Here is a 20,648-nt window from a genome sequence, read left to right on the forward strand (position 1 = left end):
ATGCAATTATGTAGAAATTTATTGCATTCTTGTACAGATTAATAAAACTGTCATTTTTTTATTTTTTATTTTTCCTAGAGATAAATTTGATTTAAGCCATAAATTTACCATGTTTATTTTTTGAAAAAGGTTAATTTTTAATACATCATTTTGTTATATGTGTATCCTGCAAAAAATGTTAATTAAAATGTTGCATATTGTTTCATTACAACTTTGCATATCATTTTCGTGCATGCATTATGTGTACATTTTATTTATTTTTTAATTTGAAAACTACATCTAGATTTCACTTCACATATTGACTTATAAAATTAAATAAATTCATATCAAAAAATAAGACAGTTTTTCACATTTCTAATATTGGCTTTATACTGATACATTCATTTTATTCAGAAACATTAAGGTAGCTGATACAGAAAAGATGGATTTGCAAATCCAATGTGTCGTTTCAGAATTCTGCTAATCATAACGATTTATAGCTATAATAGGGATGTAACTGTTACAGACAGATTTACTATGGCTGTCTTTGCCACTGTAGCTGCCCTGTGGAATAGTACTCTCCTGGAAATATGGTGGGTCCCAACCCTGCTGGTCCATAAGTTAGAAATGGTTTGGATGATTTCATAGCCACTTAGGCCAGGGTTTGAGTGATCCTTGTTGGTTGGTTGGTTGTTAGTATTATCTTAATGATTACAATGGAGCACTTTTTTTTCATTTCAATCACAGGCACACAGCATATTATGGTTTCTTCTCTATATTATTTAAATTGAGTTTTCTTTTAGTTTTAATTTTATTTGTAAGCTACCTGGTTAAAATGATAAGAAGGATAACTATATAAATATATTTGTTTAAATAAGTAAACGACAGAAAATATATTCCCTAATTCAAGAAAGCCTACCTACAAGATTTAAAAAAAAAATCACAGTTAAAGACTGAGGATAAGACTTGAGGTTTTCAATAAATTTGATTGTATTCCAAAGCTGAAAAACATTGATAATAATAGAACTAGATCAGATGAAGTTCTACTGTAATTTGGCCTTTTTAACATTCAAAATTGATGTGTCGTTTCTTTGTAACCTGGTACCTTCTAGAGGTATTGGATTATAATATCCACAAATTGTCACCACTGGATTATCCTCTAGTAATAATTGACTATTGGATTCCAATTCCAGTAGCCCATAGCTGTTAATAACAAGTTATAGCCCAATTAGTCTACAAACATTAAGATGAAGAAGGCTATAATATAAGAATGCATTAGTTTCTTCTGGTATTTATTATTCAAAGTTTAATCTTACTTTCAATCTTTAAAGAAATAGGAAAAAATTCAAATGAAGTGAAGAACCTATGGTTTCCCAGCTGTTGTTGGATCATAATTTGAGTCATCCATGACCATTGGCCTTACTGGCTGTGCCTTAAAGAGTTAATATCCAAGAAGATATGAAGGGCCATGGATTTCCCATCCCAAAAGATCAAAAGGGGAAAATAAAGTGAGGTAATCTATGCTATTTATTTCCTGTGCTCATAATCACAAACTGTGAAAGATAAAGAATTTTCAAGGCTAACTCAAATATTTCATACATGTTGGCATATGAAATAAAAATAAAATAATTCTGAAAAAAATAATAATGCAGCATATCTCCCAACCATTGTATTGTTTAAAAATGGACAATGTATATCTATAGTTATATAATTATAGCTTTCTAAAATCAATATCAGCATTACCTATTGGGTTGTTCTTTATTTTGCATCATTTTTTGAGACTTAAAACACATTCAGAGTATTTCATTGAAGATGATCCAAAGAATAATGGAATTGTCTAATTAAAAATAAAGCAGGAATTCAAATCTAAATTTGAGTTAATCATTGACTGAATGAATTAACAAGGAACAAGGAGATGGATATCCATTAAAGCCTAATATTCAATAAATGGTAATTTTTCAGCAGAAAAGCACAATTGTCAGGAGAAACCTTTCTCTACTACTAGTAGTGAATTTTGTTTTTGAAAAAAAAAATTGTCTGAACTAAATCCATTATTTTCTAAAATTCAGGCAAATCTCATTCAGCTAGGGCTTTTAAATCTGAAGTTTATTAAACCAAAATCCACGAAATCGAGAACTTATTGTACAACAAAAGAATCCTATTACTGCATATTGACTTTGTGTTTTCTTTTCCTAGTGCCAACTGAAATGGGAAGGTTGGATTCACATTGATTCTTCAATCAATAATGGAATGGCACATTATTATATGGGGTATTATGCAGATCATATGGAAGTCGAAGCCAAGAAATTATGATTATATACTTCATAGTATGTAGGGATGTATATTTGCATTCATAGTTCTTTGGTTTAATAACAATAGAATTTGGAATCATTTGTATACAATACCAAGTTTTTGTGGTTCCGCTGGATTGCCTTCCCACAATATATTGACATTTACACCAGAATATTTATTCCATGAGTGAAAATGAACTATATGTCTTGAGTAGCCTACAATCTCTGAAGCCTATAGCTATAGTGATCTGTCTGGAGAGTTGCTCATTTCAATTGATACTAGTAAATATTGGCCAGCTACAAGTCTATCTACCTACTGAACTGCTATTCAACTGTTCATGAAATAAAAAGCAGAAATAAAAGCTGTGTTCATAACACATTCTGAATTTTGTGCCCCAAACTGTTCTAATAGTTTATTATTAAAGATCTAACAGCATCTGCAATAAAGAGATAAACCAGTTGTCTGTCAGGGTTCTCTGAAGTCATCTTTCCCCAAATTTGAAAAGTGCCTCACATAGCAAGCAAGAAAGATGGCATGCCCCATTACTTTTCCACTCACCCATCTCCCATAGGTGAGAGTGAGGTAATTACTATGTGGAATTAGAAGTGTAGCTCTTTTTAATTCATTTTACATACCTTTATTTCTAAAGCAATGATGATTTATCAGATTCCAGAAGTAACATTTTATTAATCATCAAATAATAAGATTTGGACCCATTCTCTCCTATATGCTTCTTTCCTACTTAGTCTTTTGCTATGCCCTCTAATTTTCTTGTTGCAGTTTCTGTTTTTCCTTGCAATTATACACACTGCTGATTGAACTGTACAACATGAAAAATAATACCAAGTTTCCACAGTGGGATTTTAATCTTTTTACTTGTATTATCCATGCACACATTTATTTTGTTGGTCAACAAAACTAGTTCAAAAATTGAATTCCTGCATTTGATCACTAAGCAAGAGTGATAGTATTCAAGCTGTCTATTTTGTAAGGATAATAGATCCAAGAATCTGTCAAATGGAAGTTAACTCCTAGCAGTGTCAGTGCTTTCTTGATTCATGATCTGCATGAAAAATTCTGTGGTTTCTTTATTAAAATTTGGTTGTGTGCTACGGACAGCAAAGAGTGTTACTTGGCTATATGACCACATGAGCTTGTTCACTAGTTTTTCTGTTCTGAATGTGCTTGCCTATTGTATGTTGGTGGCAAATAATTCAAGATAGATGAATTATTGATAGTTATTGCTGTGAACATATATGTTGATTATACTGCATTGGGTTTGGTTTTTACATTTATTCTCATAGTGCTATATCTACTACAGAATATATACAGGAATATATTATATAAAGAGCCAGTTTATATAATATATTAAATAATATAGCCAGGTTATCTGGTGGTTAAGACAACAGGCTAGAAAGTGGAAGACCATGAGTTCAAGCCCCGTCTTAGCCATGAAAGCCAGCTGGGTGACTTTGGGCCAGTCATTCTTTCTTAGGCCAACCCACCTCACTGGGTTGTTGTTGTATGGAAAATAGGAGAAGTAAGGTGTGTTGGATATGTTCACCACCTTGAGCTATTAGAAATAATAAATGTGAAATATATTTCAATAAATAAATATTAATTTGTTAGCTGTGACACAGGGGCTGCTAGTAAAGGTGCTGTCAGTTATTTAATATTTTTGCTTTGCTTATTAATGTATGTTTAATTACAGGTATCCCTTAATATTTATGATCCTATTATTTGTTGTTTCAAGTATTTGCCATGGAAAGACCTGGGTACACACATAAACCTTTTGCACAATAAGTTTGGCCTTATTTTACAGTCAGGATTTCAAATGATTAGACTGGATTTTTAACAATTAAATTGTCTACATAATAATTACGTTATCTTCAGTTCTTCTAGTTACTTGATTCTGGTGGATCTGACTGACTTCACAAGGCTTTCTCCAAGAGCTGGCCTTATTCTTTTTAGCATCAATTCACTCAACTGCTGGAGTCACTCTTCGCAGACCATCTGGTGCATGCTGCTGCTCTTTTGTGGAAAGTTCTTTTATTTTCTTAGTGGACTTTAGTGTTCTTCCCAGATCACTTTTGGCTCTTTCTGATGATTTTATGAACCTTGTGTTGAGTAGTTCTTTGAAGACTCCAAAAACAATACTGGTGCTTGAAACTGGCATTATTTCTGAGAGCAGGAAGAAGAAAATCTATGGGACAAAGAGGAAGGAAGTCCTCATGGGAAGAAGATGACTATACTATCTGGAACCTAACTGATCAATTTCAATTCATTCTCATTATTTGCTGGTTTGTTACTGATGGTTGAAATGGAACTCCTGTGCATAATTCAAATGCTCATGTTACAGCTTTAAAATTAAATGTTAGTCTGAGTTTTCTTGTATTGTTTTTAACTGTGCAAATTACATTTGGATTATTACATATTAGGTCCATGAATTTATAGTAATAATTATTTGTGAGTTCTGATAGCAGCAAGATTTAGGTTTTGCAACCTCATAGTTTTCATATACTGTATTTAAATTTTTATTACCTGCAAAAATTAATTAAATGTAACAGGTTAGAGCTGGTTGCCAAGATTTATTTCCTGCCTATACTTTTCCAGTCTTATTGCATTGCTCCTTCTGAAGGGAAGGCAAAACAAAAATGGTGTATATAAATCAATCTGGATTTTCTGTTAGACTGTGGATAAAGTTGGTGCTTAAGTAGAAGGCAAAACTCAATTCATTATTCATGAATAGAGTTTATAAACAAGATGCCACATGACAACTGCATTTCACTTAACTATTTGTTTGGAACTTGACTATTTATTAATAGATAAAACTAATTCACAATGATTGCCTTTTTAAAATATAAATGCCATTCAATAGTATATTTCTGCCTAAAAGCTGTCATGTATTGGTATACATGATTTGGAAATTTTTAGTATTCAGAAAAATAGTATTCTGTTTCAACTATATGACTGTTGCAAAACATGCCAAATTATTGTCAGTTTAAGGGAGAAAATCAAAATTGCTACAATTCAAAAACATGCAATTAAATTAAATTATTTCAAATTTATATCCTGTATGGAAAAGTAAATTGGGTACTTGTTGGGTCATTTCAATAGGGGAAGAATCAGTTCATTTAAGAACCATAAATGTCATCGTGATCTACTCATTTTCTCTTTAAAATTGGGGCTAACACCATTAGAGTGAAACATACGTGTTTATGGTTTCAGTCCTGAAATCCTGAATTTAATGGATTCTCAGATTCAAAGGAAAAATGCATACCTTCATTGCTTCTAAGTAGTAAAAGCAGAAAAGACTAATGAATAGAAGAAAATGCAACATTTTTATTTTTCCTCCCTTCATCTCTTCCCCCCATTGCACTAAAATGATGTGCTCGTCAAGAATACATACCAGATCTACAATCAATATCTTGCCTATATTTAGCTTGTCTCGCAAGTATTTGGCTGTAATTGCAACCGAATTAAAAAAGCAGAACCCCCTGTGGAATAGAGAAGAACAGAAATTTTATAAAGCACATTGGTCAGGAAACATCTATAAATAATGTTTAGAAGTGTGTGTGTGTGTGTGTGTGTGTGTGTGTGTGTGTGTGTGTGTGTGTGTGTATAAGTTATAAAAAAGCTATATGATCTCTGAGATCATAAATCTTCTTCTGGGATACCTCAAAAGCCTTTTCAGTCATCTGCTAACAATTAGAGGTCCTCTGAGACACCCACAGTACAGGTGATTGCCAGTAACCCTAGCACTCCAAGATGGGCAATATTCCCTGGTACTTACATGGCTGTTGATTCTTCAGCATGATGGCCTGGGGGCCTCACAATAGCAAAACCGTTCTGTAAGAACAAGATGGTTTTCAATTACCAGATTTTAAAAGAATAAGGCAGTAAGATAGGGGTGGCTGCAGAGAAATTCTCCTGTGTTTCTATGGAGCAAAAATCAGCAAGCAAACTGCTTTTGTTTCTTTGTACTGTGCTAAAACTTCTAAGCATCTTTTCCTGTCTTTGTTAACCTTTCATAGACTATGCTGAAGCAATACCTTCACTTTCCAATGTTAATCTTTCATATAAGATGAAGGGAAAACATGTGGTATTTCAAATGCCATTGAACCATCATTCGATCATCTTTTAGGCATTTCAGGAAATAAATATCACAGGTTGCTGCAGAAAATAAACGTGTCACACCAGGTCATGCTGAAATTAATGTAATACTCTCAAGATAAATGATGGACATTCTATTTCACTGGTATGACAGAACAAATTAGTTGCCAATTCCATTCCTTTTGCATATGGGGTGAGACTGCTGTCCTCTTTCTTCTTTCCAGGTAGTAAAATAATCTGCTATCCTGCCCCTACCTGTAGACCATGCTAGCTGGGAATGAAGCAATCTATATCTTGAGAGATATACATTCTTCACCCTTGGACGGTAGTATATATAGATAAGACACTGATACTAAAGTAACAAATACAAAAATCTTTCTAGTTCAACTTTGTTTTTAGTAGCAATCCAGTTAGATGTCTTCCAAGGTTCATGCAAAAGGCATGACAGTCATAAGGTCTGAAACATAGGGCATGAAAGTAATGGCCTGCTGTTTGTTTGCCAGACCATCATTGAATATGGGGCTTTTCTCTAGTTATTGTGGCTTATACCTTTTGATATAATTATTATTTATTATCTGCAATCCCCAGTGCCAATGTGTAAGCAGAGTTTTGCAATTTTTTTTTAATAGAAGGTAAAATCATAGTATGTACATTGCATATCTATTATTTTGGCAACATTGCTGAAATAGAGATGTTTGAAATTTGAAGTGACCTTAGATCTTTAATTTAAGCTCCTAGAAATCAACATTGCTATATTGCAAGACACAGCAAATTTCTTCATTTTTGTTGACCTTCTATGTCAGTGTTAAAATATTTCTATGGCAATTCCATGTATTTTTACTTCTTTGCAGATTAGAGAAGGGTCCCCAACCCCGTGGACCAGTACCGGGCTGCAGCATGCCAGCAACTGGTCCACACAAACAAACAAACCCCCATCTGTGAGATGCAGGCAGCACACAAAACCTTGCCCCCTCTGATCTGCAGAAAAACCTCTCTCCACAGAACTGGTCCCAGGTGCCCAAAAGGTTGGGGGACCTCTGGATTAGAGCACTTTATGTTTCTATTCCCATTAATTCTGTGTTCTTATTTTATGGTATCCATGTTTAATAGTGCCAGAATACAAGAATATTTATTTCAAGTGTAAACACAAGGGGGGGAATCATAGGAATAATATTTGTATGCACATGCATGTGTGCTTGCCAGAGTTCCCCAGTAAGGCACTGACTAAGTAAGACTATATAAAAAAAACTACTATTACGTAAAATACAATACTTAGCTACACAATCCAGGGAAAAGGTCACAAGAGAGTCTCAGACTGCAATCCTATATATTTTCTAGGATCTGTTTTTGAGTAAACATGAATGATTTGTAATGATCATGTGGAGTTTTTAATCTATGTGACGGTTATTGTACTCTTAACCCATATTTTCCACACTAAGCAATTTAAGATAATGTGGACTCTAACTCCCATACTGACTGCTGAGATTTTTTTAAATCCACTCACACTGTAAGTATGGAAATTCTGGAACTATGCAAATTGTCAGTATGTCCATAATAAAACCCCAGAAAAATGTACAGTTTACCTAGTCAAGACTACATCATATATAGATCCAATGTGTCCATATAAAAGTAAAGGACAAGAAATCAAGGATATGTGAATATTAGATCTTTAAATAAATTCAAAACTTTGTTCTTTTGTTTTGTGTGTAGGTTTCTTTGTTTACATTCAGCTGCACAAAAATAAGAATTTTCCTTTTTGCATGAAAATAAACTCTCACATAGAAAAAAGTCATTGGGGAGATTAGAAAAAAGAATGATGGAAATTCCATATTTCACTACACTATAAATCTAACTTAGAAGCCTGCCAAAGCTTGCAACTTTATTGGACTTTTTAAAGACAGATTATAATACACATGGTGGACATTTTGTATGTTTTCAGAGTAGTCATGAAAAAAAATCTGATTTTCTACAAATACCAGAAACAATTTCTGTAATACACCACTCATAGCTGTCCATTCCCTCCCAGCATGCTATGCAACAAAGGACAGTTCAATTGCTCCTAAATGATGACCAGAAATTCAGGGTTTAGAGTAAAGATGTACACTCTTTGCTGATAAGAAATGTAGTGTTAACAATTCACTGATTCTATGTATAAATATTATTCAGGGAATAATATCTTGTGTTAAATGAGACTGAAATATATACTGAGTTGAAAATTTTGGGAGTGCCAAAGATTGCTGAAAGACCAAATACTGAGATACCCAGTGGAATAAATTAAAGATGAAAATTGTGAAACACAAAAAGAAAGTGTGTGAAAGCTGGAGTATTATTAATTTGACATTTCTGGTAGCTTCTAATCAACACTGAAAAGATGATTTCTGCATTGTGTATAGATATGGGTTAAGTTATGGGAAGAAGAGTTTGTTTTTAATTTTAAGAGAGGTTGAAGAGTCATGATGTTAGATTACAGTATACTCAATGTGATGAAGGTTAGAACCCACTTCTTTATTATTGCCTTTCTTTTTCCTTTTTTTCTCTTTTAATTTCTTTTTTCTTTTTATTCTTTCTCTCTCTCTAAATTTATTTGTTTTATGTTTTAATTTAATTTTTATTTATTTTTACTATATCTACTAAAACTTTATTAAAATTGTTATAAACAAATATATATACTACTGTGTGCATGCCATTCAATTTAACCACTTTCAGAGTTAAAAATCCAGGATGTCACTCAACTTCAATTGGTATTCTTTGGTTTTTGTATAATCCTAATGATGGTAATGTCCACCATTAGAATTATATAAATATCATTACTCACTGGATTTTAAAACTGCCTGTCTCCATCCTCCAAGCCTTGATCCAGGAGGTGTGAAAAAAATCATGGGTGAGTAAGGAGCATAGTGATACAAAAAATGTCATTATTTATACAGATCTAAGTGCTTACAGATTAGGTAAATGCTTGAATATGTACAGAGAGTAAATGAAACTGAGCTGTCTAGATTTTTCTTCTCACTTTTTGCTATTATACCAATAAAAGTAGAGATATTGCATCAGCAAGAATAAGAATAAAATGTTGACCTACATAAACTTTCACATATTCTTTATACGTATAATTTGTATATGTGGATAATTATTAGGAAACTGTATACTTCGAAAATTGTTCAGAAAATATGGTCCAAACCTCACACAAGTTTTCTGCTACTCTTTAAAACAACCACACTTTTTTGTAGACTTTCGGGGGAACCTCCACAAGGAAACTCTTAAGGCAGCATCACCTTTTTCCAAGCTTAATCAAATCATAAAAAATAGAAGTTTGTTTTAAAGATATCAAAGAGGTGCTATGCTTTCAGTTGTATAAATTCAAAAGCAGTGCTTCCTAAACATTTCCAAAGCATGCATAACATTAATATACTGTGATATTTTTCTTTTTATTGAAAATTTTTATAATTTTTTACAAAAGAAACAGAAGAATAACAATACAACAAAAACATAAACAAGAAACAAAACAAAACAAAACAAAACAACCCTTTCCCTACCCCCCCCAAAACCCCACTCCCTCCCCCCCCGGAGCTTCCCAGAGCAGAATATAGGCTTAATTAAAAAAAATAAAAAAGTTATATGAAAAAAGAGAGTATAACTAAGGTATATGTATGTATATAAAAATAAAAGTTATAAAAAAGCTAAATAATATTTTTTTATATCCAATTTAAATTGTATAAACTTTCCATTTATCCCAAACAGCAAAAAATTTCTCTTGCGATTGTTCTTTTAAAAAAGCCGAAATCTTTGCCATTTCCGCCAAATAAGACACTTTAAGAAACCATTCCTGCAGAGTAGGCAAAGATTCCTTCTTCCAATATTGTCCTACTAACAGCCTTGCGGCTGTAATCAAGTTTAACATCAATATAACCTCCTTTGTGTCACAATCAGTAACTATACCTAACAAAAATAATTGTGGAGTAAATTTTACCCTCCTTTTAAAAATTCTCTGAATATTCCATCATATCTTAATCCAAAAGGCTTTTATATTTCTACACGACCACCAAATGTGATAGTAGGTGGCATCCAAACAACCACATCTCCAACATTTAGGCTGTAGGTCAGGGTACATAAAAGACATTTTTTGTGGGTCAAGGTGCCATCTATAAAACATTTTATAAAAATTCTCCCTTAAATTCTGTGCTTGTGTAAATTTAACATTTCTGACCCAAATGGTTTCCCAGATATCCAGTAGGACTGGTTCACCAAAATTTTGGGCCCATCTGATCATACAATCTTTAATTAATTCTGTTTCTGAATCCAATTCCACTAGAACCCCATAAATTCTCTTAATATGAGTTAGTCTTTGGTCCTTCACTTGCTTAATAAAATTTTCATCTTCTCTAAGAAAACCCACCTTACGATCCATCTTCCATCTATCTACTAATTGCCTATATTGAAACCAAGAATAAGTAATGTTTTCATGTACTAACTCTTCCAATAGTTTTAACTGCCAATTTTGTCCATCCCATCTAACTAACTGTGTATAAGACACCATGTCCATTTTAACCCCTCTTTTTATTCCTTCTATCGCATGCCAAGGTATAGCCCATAGTGGTACTTTAGAATCACTTTTATAATATTTTCTCCAAACCCTAAGTAAAGAAATTCTTATGATATGAGATTTAAAAGCCCGATCCACTTTTTTATTAAATATTAAATAGGCATGCCAGCCAAAAAGTAAATCCCATCCCTCCAAATGGAGTATCTCAAGGTTTGTTAAATTTACCCAATCACTGATTAATGTTAAAACCACCGCATCATAATATAATTTCAAATTCAGTACCTTGAGTCCACCTCTCTCACGGAAGTCTTGCATGATTTTAAACTTAACCCTTGGCTTTTTCCCTGCCCAAATGAATTTATTGATTCCTTTCTGCCATTCACTTAAGTTAATCTCATTTTTCAAAATCGGTAACATTTGAAACAAAAAAAGAAACTTGGGTAGAATATTCATTTTTATCACTGCAATTCTTCCCATGAGAGATAATTGCAACTTCTCCCAATTCCTCAAGTCTTTCTGTACACTGACCCACAACCTTTCATAATTATTTTTAAACAATTTTGCATTAGAAACAGATAACATCACCCCCAGATATTTTACCTTGTTGACAATTTCAAAACACGTCAGGTTAGCCAAAATCTGCTTCTCCCGAATAGTCATATTTTTAGGTAGGATTTTAGTCTTATTAACATTAATCTTAAAACCCGAAACCAAACCATAATAATAAGTCAACTGCAATAACTTTACTACAGAGTAATTAGGTTGCGACAAAGTAACCACCAAGTCGTCCGCAAATCTCTTAACTTATATTCTTTTTTGTTAACTTCTATTCCTTTTATTTCCTGAGACTCTCGAATTTTAATCAACAATATTTCCAGTGTTAAGACAAACAACAACGGTGATAATGGACATCCCTGTCTAGTACCTTTCTCTATTGTAAAAACCTCTGACAAACCTCCATTAACAATAAGTTGTGCCGTTTGTTTTTGGTATATTACTGTAAGAGCTTGTAATATCTTTTCACCAAAATTCATCTCTTCAATTACTCTTAACATAAAATGCCAATTCAGTTGATCAAAAGCTTTTTCAGCATCTAAAAATATCAGCCCTGCAGAAACTTGGTTATTCTTGTCTAGATATTCTAATAAATTAATGATTTGTCTAGCATTATTTTTCATATACCTACCAGTTATAAACCCAGATTGGTCTTTATGGACAAGATAATGCACAACCCTCATAAGCCTATTTACTAAAATTTTTGCAAATATCTTATAATCAACATTTAAAAGAGATATAGGTCTATAATTCTTTGGTAAAGTGAGATCTTGATCCTCTTTTGGAATCAAAGATATAAAAGCACTACGCCATGAGGGAGGAATCTCTGAACCCTGTAAAATGTCATTAAAAAGATCACCTAATGGTTGGATCATCTCTTCCATTAAAGCTTTATAATAAACAGATGTCAACCCATCCGTACCCGGTGCTAATATACTGTGATTTTTAAATACACAGAATAGTTCATAGATTCCACATTTATTCTGTGAAGGTAGAGCTACTATTGATGGGCAATTTAACATTTCCTATTGTTCTTAATGAAGATTTATTCATTCTGCCTGGTTGGCCCATCACAAGAACAGTCTAACTACCATTTTTGGCAGGCAGAAACACATCACCCTCTATTAATCCTTCATTTACACTCAAAGCAACCTGCTAGCTTGTTTAGCTATTCCCAATTCCCAAGCAAAATTGTCCATGTTATATTTCTGTGAATATCCCTGTCCATTTAGTATAGCATAATTCAATTCTTTGCAGGTTAACTCTAACTATTAATTGGCTACTTCACAGAGGTAGGTATGGTTCTTCAACTGAGCTGCTGTTTATCATAATGTCTGTTACATTTTAAAACTACTTTTACCATGAATTCTGTAATAGCACAATAGTTATAATATGTGCCTTTTAAATACTGGTTGCTATTTTGAAATTTAGCAGCATACCATTTCACAAGTTTTCCAAGCAGAAAAATTTCATCTTCCAATTTCTAAATAGTCCACAAGTTATGTGAGGAGTATAAGTCTCTGGAAAATAAAAGTAATATTTTTAAAAAGTTTCTGTTGTGTTTACATAATATACATAAATTCAGCTTACTATTATATCTATATATATGTGCATTATACACTATATTTAAAGTATAGTTGACTAGGAATATTCATCACGAGACAATTCCCATTTATATAGAATTAACAGTGGGTAGGGGGAATGTAGTTATATCTTGATTTCAGCAAAATATTCAGTAAAGTTTTCCATGAGATTCTATCAAACAAGAATACATCATCTTGGATTGACTATGAGACTTGATTGAACAATTTTATCCCAAGGAGAGTAGATTTGTGGCTTTATTTCAAGGGGGGTAGGTTCAATAGCCTCCAATGTAGACACTGTGTAATTTGCCATGCTTATAAATTATTTGGATGAAAGATTAAAAAACATAATTATCAAATATGTACAAATGAATGATAAATGCCTTAGGTGACAATGTCAAGGTTCAGTATCTTATAAAGATGGAACATTGGGCAGATATTAGGAGGATTTCCAAGAGTACAAACATTTTGAACTGAAGGTTCTCAAAATGATGGGGTATAAGTAAATGTAAAAAAAGGACAGATTTGGCTCTGCCAGATCACAAACTGAAGATGAACTGCAAAGCAACTTTAAAAAAAGCCAATGCAATCCTAGGCTTCATCAAGAGATGTCGGATGTTAAGATCAAGAACATAGCAATGAGATGAGGAGAGGACAGAGACAAGTATCAGGAGCAAACTGGACATGTCAAAAAGTAGGGAGACAGGTTAATTTGTTTACACCTGCCCCTTTTAAGCTCTCATGGAAGGAGCCTTAAGGGAAATTAGTACCCTTTAAAGCTTCAGTCCTTTAAACCATAAAATCAAGGAATAAAATCCAACTACGGAGATAAACCATTTTGGCAGTAGTGCTTTGTGTCCTTTAGCTCTATTCTATCCCCATCAGCGAGTCTGGAATGCAAGTCTCAGCTGAAGAAGTTTAAATAGTCCTTTCTTCTTGCAAAAAGAAGTTCCTTTATTCTCTACCTGGCCTTCCAGTTTGAGCAACAGCTCCATTTGCTGCAGGGAAGAGAATTGTTTCAAAGCCAGATCTCTATAAAGGGTTGGGGGAGTCAGGCTGGATTTACAGACCAGCAGCAGTTTTTGTTCACCATCTCTCCAGTTTCAGTTGTTCTTTCTTGTCTTAACTCTTCCTTGTCCTTTATTTTCATCCCTCTCAAGCACATCTTCTCATAGTGTTACAGTTCATTAGGCACTGAATCTTAAAATATTCTTTGAAGACAAGACTTACTCCCCAAAAGCTTATTATTTTCCTTTCACCAAGGGAGCCAGTTATGATTCCTCTTGTTCTGCATTAGTCAGACCATATCTAGAATATGTCATTCAGTCTAGACCTGTACCTTTGGAAGAAAAATTTGTGAAGATTGGAACAGTTGAAATATTGGATTTTAGAGGCTAGAGCAGAGGTGTCTGCAGATTAGAGGGTAAAAAATGGCAATTACTACATGATTATAATGAAGATATCTGAAACATGACAGTTGTATCAGTTGGACATCAAGAAAACAATTTATACTGTAGAAGCTGCTTAACAATGAAAGACTGACTTGGGAAGTGGTGGAGTCTCAGTTGCTAGAAGCACTGAAACAAGCTGGATAGTCAGGAATGTGGTATTCTAGTAGAGTGGATTCTGGCATTGTAGTGGATTCCTGCACTGGAAGAGTAATGAACTAGAAGATCAAGGTTCTTACAATGCCTACATTTTATGATTCAAGTTTGGGCAATTGGCTTTGTTCTTTATTCATTAGAGTATTGAGATTAGATAAGTATCAGCAAAATTTTTGAATAATTATTATTGTTAATTAGCAAATTAGGCAAGTTAATAGACAAGTCATTTTTGTTAATGTGTTGGAAAATATTGAAATTATTTGCATGTCCACTGTTAGTCTCCTATTAGTTTGGACATAGTTAAATAAACTCTACTTAAAATGGTCCCTCTTTTTTAACGTCTTTCTGAGATGACATTAAAGTGTACAATAGAACACTCACTGCATTTTGTTTGTTGACTAATCTTCTAAAATATTTGGCAATTGCTAGGTCAGAATATGGGACACAGAGTGATGCAATACAACTCCAGTACATAATTATTTTTAGAGCCTGGTATTTCCACCTTCAACAAATTTTAAACATGTGCGCCAATCATTTCTTAACAAAGTCTAGCATTTTCCATGCCTACCAAATTTAATGCAAAGTTGTCCTATCTTAATCAGAGGTAATGAATATTTGGGCAATAGGAAATACCAGACAATGATCTCAGAACAGTGGGTGAAGGTCAGACAAAGAAACAAAAATATACCCAAGAGATAGTTTGTCTAACACCAAGGAATATATTGAAAATCTAGCCAACAAATATAAATTCAAAGCATTTTTGCACAGACACTTGTTTATACTAAGATACAGATACCAATATACTTTAAAACAGCTGACAATAATGCACATTAGAGGAAACATCCATGCCTCTGTCATTATATTAGAAGTCTGAATTTGTGTGCTCTAAATCTCAAGATTGAAAATAAATGCTTCAAAAATATCTAAATATGCTTAAAGAAAAAAATGGTACATTAATGCTTTATCAAAGACTTCATTCTTCAAGAAAAGGAATTATTTTATGTCATATCACTGGCCTATTGGAAGAAACACTGAGAGCTCATTTATAAAGTATCATTTAGATATGTGCTGAATACATGACATATCGTTTATTTTTCCAAGAATATGAATTTTAAATATCATCTTGCTTTCCCTCTTTTGTATGAAGTTCAAGAATGTCCAGATGATTAACAAAGAACCCATGAGATATGCTTCACAACTCTGGAGATTTACAATCACTTCAGCCAACTAATTAAAATATTTAAAAGATTGGTCAAGATCACTATGGAACAAGCAGTAGGTTAATGTCATGGCAAGTCAAACTTTGGGTGGATAGCAGGCTATATCTTCTACTTATAATCTGCTAGTAAAATAAAGTCATTAAAAAGTTGCATTTTTGTCTTTGCTTTTACAGATGGATAGTTTCTAGAACTTGGGCAGTGACTTTTGATTACAGAAGCTGCATTTAACCCTTTTTGAGCTACTAGAACTCCAAAATAAAAGGGGGCAATACTAAAAAATGGCTAGGTCAGGTCTTTCTTTGATTTGTAGGAGGATTCTGGAGAAGATCTTTATTTTCAAATATTAAGCCTACTATGAACTTACACCAGCATTTTCATGTACTTCCTAGTTTAAAACTGGTGAACAATTTTACCAGTTTTCAGCAAAAGATCCAGAGATCTCTGAAGTCATATAGAAGAGACTAAAGCTACCTGCAACTTTGCAACTTGGGACATCATCCTATCACAGAGCTGCCAATTAAAAAGTCTATTACTTCATGTTTTCTTCCAGAAAAAGTGAGGATTATAAATGAAGGACTAGTTAGTCTGAATCATTTAACTCTTTAGCTACTTCAGTATAATTAACATTTGTATATACATAAAAGTCTTTATTCTGGCATCATGGAACAATTGTTCATAGCAAAGTAATATTATATATATAAAATTTGGGGAAAATCCCTCTCACCTGCTCATTTTGGATGTTTTTAAGATCAATAGATATTTTGGATGATCTGTTCTGGGTACTTGACTCTTATTCTGAAGCTTTCACTGACTCAAATGGATAAGTGTATTTGAAAAAAGCAAATGTATGTTACATCTATGGTTCCTTGAAAGCAAATATCAGAATAACAATGACTGGATGCAGTAAAAAAAAACCATGTTGATTTTGATCAGTCCTGACATATCAAAAGGAACCATCCCAGGAAAGCTTACAGTTTTAGTTTTCAAGGATATTCATTTTGAACTATTTTAATTTAGTTAAATTAACCCTGTCTTCCAAAAAGGCAACTCCATTCATATTATTTTGAAGAGGGGGTTTGAAGAAATTTATGCTTGTTTTGGTTCAGCACAAATGGATGTTCCTGTTAATGTCAGAATCTATTGTCCTGGGAATGATTTTATTCCCTTCTCAATCTTTATTTGGCCATCAGTTAATAAAATTTTATAACCTGAAAAATTTGCAATTTTCAAACAAAACACCTTTTTCTCACATATATTTTAATTCAAATAATATTTCCAAAATATTATCTGTGCTGATATATTGCAAGCTTTCATGAGAAGACTTTAAGTAGTACAGGGTTGAGAAACAAGGTTGAAAATGAGCCAAGATGCAAAAAAGGAACAGGCAAACTTTGCGTCTTTGTTTCTAGCACAGTATCTTTTTGAGACCTAGTGTAAAGAAAGCTTCCACAGCCAGTATGCAGCTGTCTTCCACACAGGTATTTCTTATAAAATGATAAAACATAAAAGAAAGTTCAGGTGAAGTTATTTGAATTTACTTGCCAGTGATATCAGGAAGCTTAAATAATACACAGGAAACTTGTCCTCATAATTCAATGGTGTTTGGAAAAACAATCTAACATGCCTGGCAATAAATTGTACTCATTTCACTTAGATAGTAGTTCAAATTCTTAAGTGATTTCTTATGTCAACAACAAGAACAATCATCTCTGTACCTTAAAATCTAGCTTATCAGGACTTCTCAGTAGACTACTACTGGTGATTTTACAGATGCTGAACATGGAAGCTGGAACCTCAGGCAAAACATATAGCTCATTACCAAGTATGATTGTCTTTCTGGGAGACATCAGACATTGCAAACTTGGCAGATATAATGACATGGAGGACGTTCATCTCATTTTTTTTTCTTTTTACAACTCTGCAGTCCCTATTTGGGGTAAAGTTGGGGCAACTGGATGGAGCTGACCATTTACTGGCTGGATGCCTTTTCTGACATCACCCAGAGTTCACAGCAGGTATTTTTTCTTTGTGCCCTGAGAGAGAAGGAGCGTTGGCTTACCTGAATGCCTCTTCTCAGCGTGATGATGGAAAATCCACCAATGGGTTATTTCAGTCCTCCTGCCCAATCAGACTAAGTTGTCAAAGTTGTCACGCCTGTCCTGGCCTGGGACCTCCCAGTTTCAACGACGGTGGAGCCAATGATGATAGTCCAGCATGATGACTCCCAAAAGAAGAAAAAAAGGGAACAACCCCCAACACGGGGCCTAACTGACCACTAAAAGGGAGGGCATGGATTCTCCATCATCACGCTGAGAAGAGGCATTCAGGTAAGCCAACGCTCCTTCTCCAGTGTGATGGATGGAGAATCCACCAATGGGACTTACCAAAGCCCCCACTGTCCCTATAGGAGGGAGTCAGTTGGGATCTGTGCCCCTGGTCCTGGCACTATCTGTTGCAGTATTCATCGACCAAAGGAAGCCTCAGCTGATGCAAATTTGTCTAGTCGGTAATGCCTAATAAAAGGGGAAGGCGAAGACCATGTCGCTGCCCTACAAATATCCTCTATAGATGCTTGTGTTGCCCATGGCACAGATGTGGCAGCACTGCGAGTGAAATGTACCATCACATGACTTGGAACTGGCAGGGAAAGCGACACATACGCCCTTGCTATGCATACCCTGATCCACCTGCCTAAGGTAGAGGCAGATACCTTCTGCCCCATGAAAGAAGGTTGAAATGAGACAAAAAGGGCTTCTGATTTATGAAAGGCTGTTGTATGCTTGATGTAACAGCACAAGGCCCTGCACACGTCCAATGTGTGCCATTGCCATTCCAGGTCATGTGATGGACGGGGGCAAAAGTTTCAGAGAATAATCTCTGTGCCCTATGAAACATTGTGTTTATCTTGGGGATAAAGGAAGGATCCAACCTGAGAACCACCCTCGTGAAACGTGCACAGGTCTTTCCTGACAGACAAAGCGGCCAGCTCCGAGATGCATCTGGTGGAGGTAATGGCAATCAGGAAGGCAACCGTGAGTGACAAGGATCGCAAGGAACAGGTTCTAATTGGTTCAAAAGGTGAGGCAGTTACGGCCTGCAGAACCCGGGGTAGCTCCCAGGAGGAATACTTATGAACCACGGGCAGTCTGCTATTCGTAATTCCTTGCGAATGGTGTTGAGTGACAACCCCTTATTGATGCCCTCCAACAAGTAGTCTAAGACCTTTGGAGAGAATCAAGTGGTTCTTGTCACACCAAGTGTGATTGTAAATGCGATTAGTCACTGCTCTCCTGGCAGCCTGAATCATGTCAATCACTCCTGACAAGTATGACTCTTGAGTCAGGGTGCGGCATTCAAGCACCAGGTGCCCAAATGGAGCCATTGGGAGTCTGGATGTTGTAGAGCCCCTTGTGTTAAACGTATGCGACTGTCAGGAATCTGCCATGGAAAGGCTCACTAAGTCTACGAACCACAGTCATCTCGGCCAGTGAGGTGCAATGAATATTAACTCTGCCTGTTCCTCTAGGATCTTCCTGATGACTGCTGGAATCAGAGGGAGAGGAGGAAAGGCATACAATAGGCTCTGTGGCCATGGGCTGCATAGCACATCCATCCCCTCCACCCCCCAAGAGGGGAAGCATGAAAAGAACCTGGGAAGTTGGGCGTTCTCTGGCGAGGCAAACAGGTCTACGATCGGATGGCCAAACCTATCTGTGATTTCCGTGAAGAGATCCGGGTGCAACCGCCACTCCAAATGGGCCACTGCTGAGGAAGTTCACCTGCCAGTTCGCCTCTCCCAAAATGTGCTCGGCCCTGATGGAAAGCAGGTTGGTGTCTGCCCAGGAACCCAATGACTGAGCCTCTGTCATGAGAGACCTGGAACGAGTGCCCCCTTGTTGGTTCACATGAGTCTTTGCAGATACATTGTCCGTGAGGACCAGCACATGTTGCCCCCCAATCTTAATGCAGAAGTGGTGGAGAGCCAGATGGATTGCCCTGAGCTCCAACCAATTGATGTTGTGCTTCAGGTCCAACCGCGACCATTGACCCTGAGCCATCTGAGATTGGAGGTGCGCCCCCCAGCCGAAGAGACTTGCATCCATGATCAGAAGGATTTGGTGAGGCTCTTTGAAGAGAGTCCTCTTGCGCATGGCTGAGGATGTCCACCAGTCAAGGGAGCAGAGGACCTGATGGGGAACCCTTACCAGTTGGTTGGAGGAACTGGTACGTAGTGTCTGGAATGGGAGCAGGAACCATTCGAGGGTCCGAGAGTGTAATCTGGCCCAAGGCACTATCGCTATGCAAGATATTAATTTCCCCAGTAGCTGGGAAAGCAAAGCTAGTGTCACTACCCGCTCTCTGCGGACTCTGAGGACCAGGTCTCAGATGCTGTTTTGACGGTCTTCTGACAAGAACACATGACAAGAGTCTGTGTCTATTACCACAACCAGGTGTAAGAGGGGGGTTGAGGGGACCGTCTGGCTTTTCTTAAAGTTTATCGAGAACCCGTGGTCCTGGAGAGTCCTGATTGTAAGGGCCAGATCCGACTGGACAGTTGGGATGGAGATTGATTGGATCAGGACACATACCGGTGCCAATCTTAAGTGTGCCGCCAGGACCACCAGGATCTTGGTGAAGACCCTGGGGGCAGACGAGAGACCGAATGGTAGGGCCCTGTATTGGAAGTAGCAGTTGAGATGACAAAACCGCAGAAACTGGCGATGATCTGGGAGGATGGGGATGTGTAGATATGCCTCTGTGA

At 35.6% G+C, this 20,648-nt stretch overlaps 2 protein-coding genes across 13 annotated transcripts in view; one reads left to right on the forward strand and one right to left on the reverse strand.

The window, feature by feature from the left end:
- The window catches only part of TWIST1 (twist family bHLH transcription factor 1), a 170,857-nt gene extending 167,071 nt beyond the window's left edge, over nt 1-3,786 (forward strand). For 2 of the 3 annotated variants that reach the window (XR_005555384.1, XR_005555386.1), the window contains one exon: nt 1,311-2,243. The gene's annotated coding sequence lies outside the window, so the exon portion shown is untranslated. Of the gene's footprint in view, nt 1-1,310 lie in introns of all 3 variants that reach the window. The other variant, XR_005555385.1, reaches the window with a different exon arrangement.
- Nucleotides 1-20,648, reverse strand: part of HDAC9 (histone deacetylase 9) — a 347,135-nt gene that overhangs the window by 96,225 nt on the left and 230,262 nt on the right. For 6 of the 10 annotated variants that reach the window (XM_039332526.1, XM_039332536.1, XM_039332501.1 and 3 more), the window contains 2 exons: nt 6,065-6,120; nt 5,681-5,768 (listed from right to left, as the gene is read on the reverse strand). The exons of 2 other annotated variants lie outside the window; for them this stretch is intronic. In XM_039332526.1, the coding sequence (XP_039188460.1) occupies nt 5,681-5,768; nt 6,065-6,120 (144 nt within the window). Of the gene's footprint in view, nt 1-3,821; nt 4,475-5,680; nt 5,769-6,064; nt 6,121-20,648 lie in introns of those variants that run through there. 2 more of the 10 variants (XM_039332555.1, XR_005555379.1) reach the window with 2 other exon arrangements.

Source organism: Crotalus tigris, unplaced genomic scaffold (assembly GCF_016545835.1).
Source record: "Crotalus tigris isolate CLP2741 ecotype Arizona unplaced genomic scaffold, ASM1654583v1 scf7180000017624.2573661763:2888555, whole genome shotgun sequence".
Lineage (NCBI taxonomy): Eukaryota > Metazoa > Chordata > Lepidosauria > Squamata > Viperidae > Crotalus > Crotalus tigris.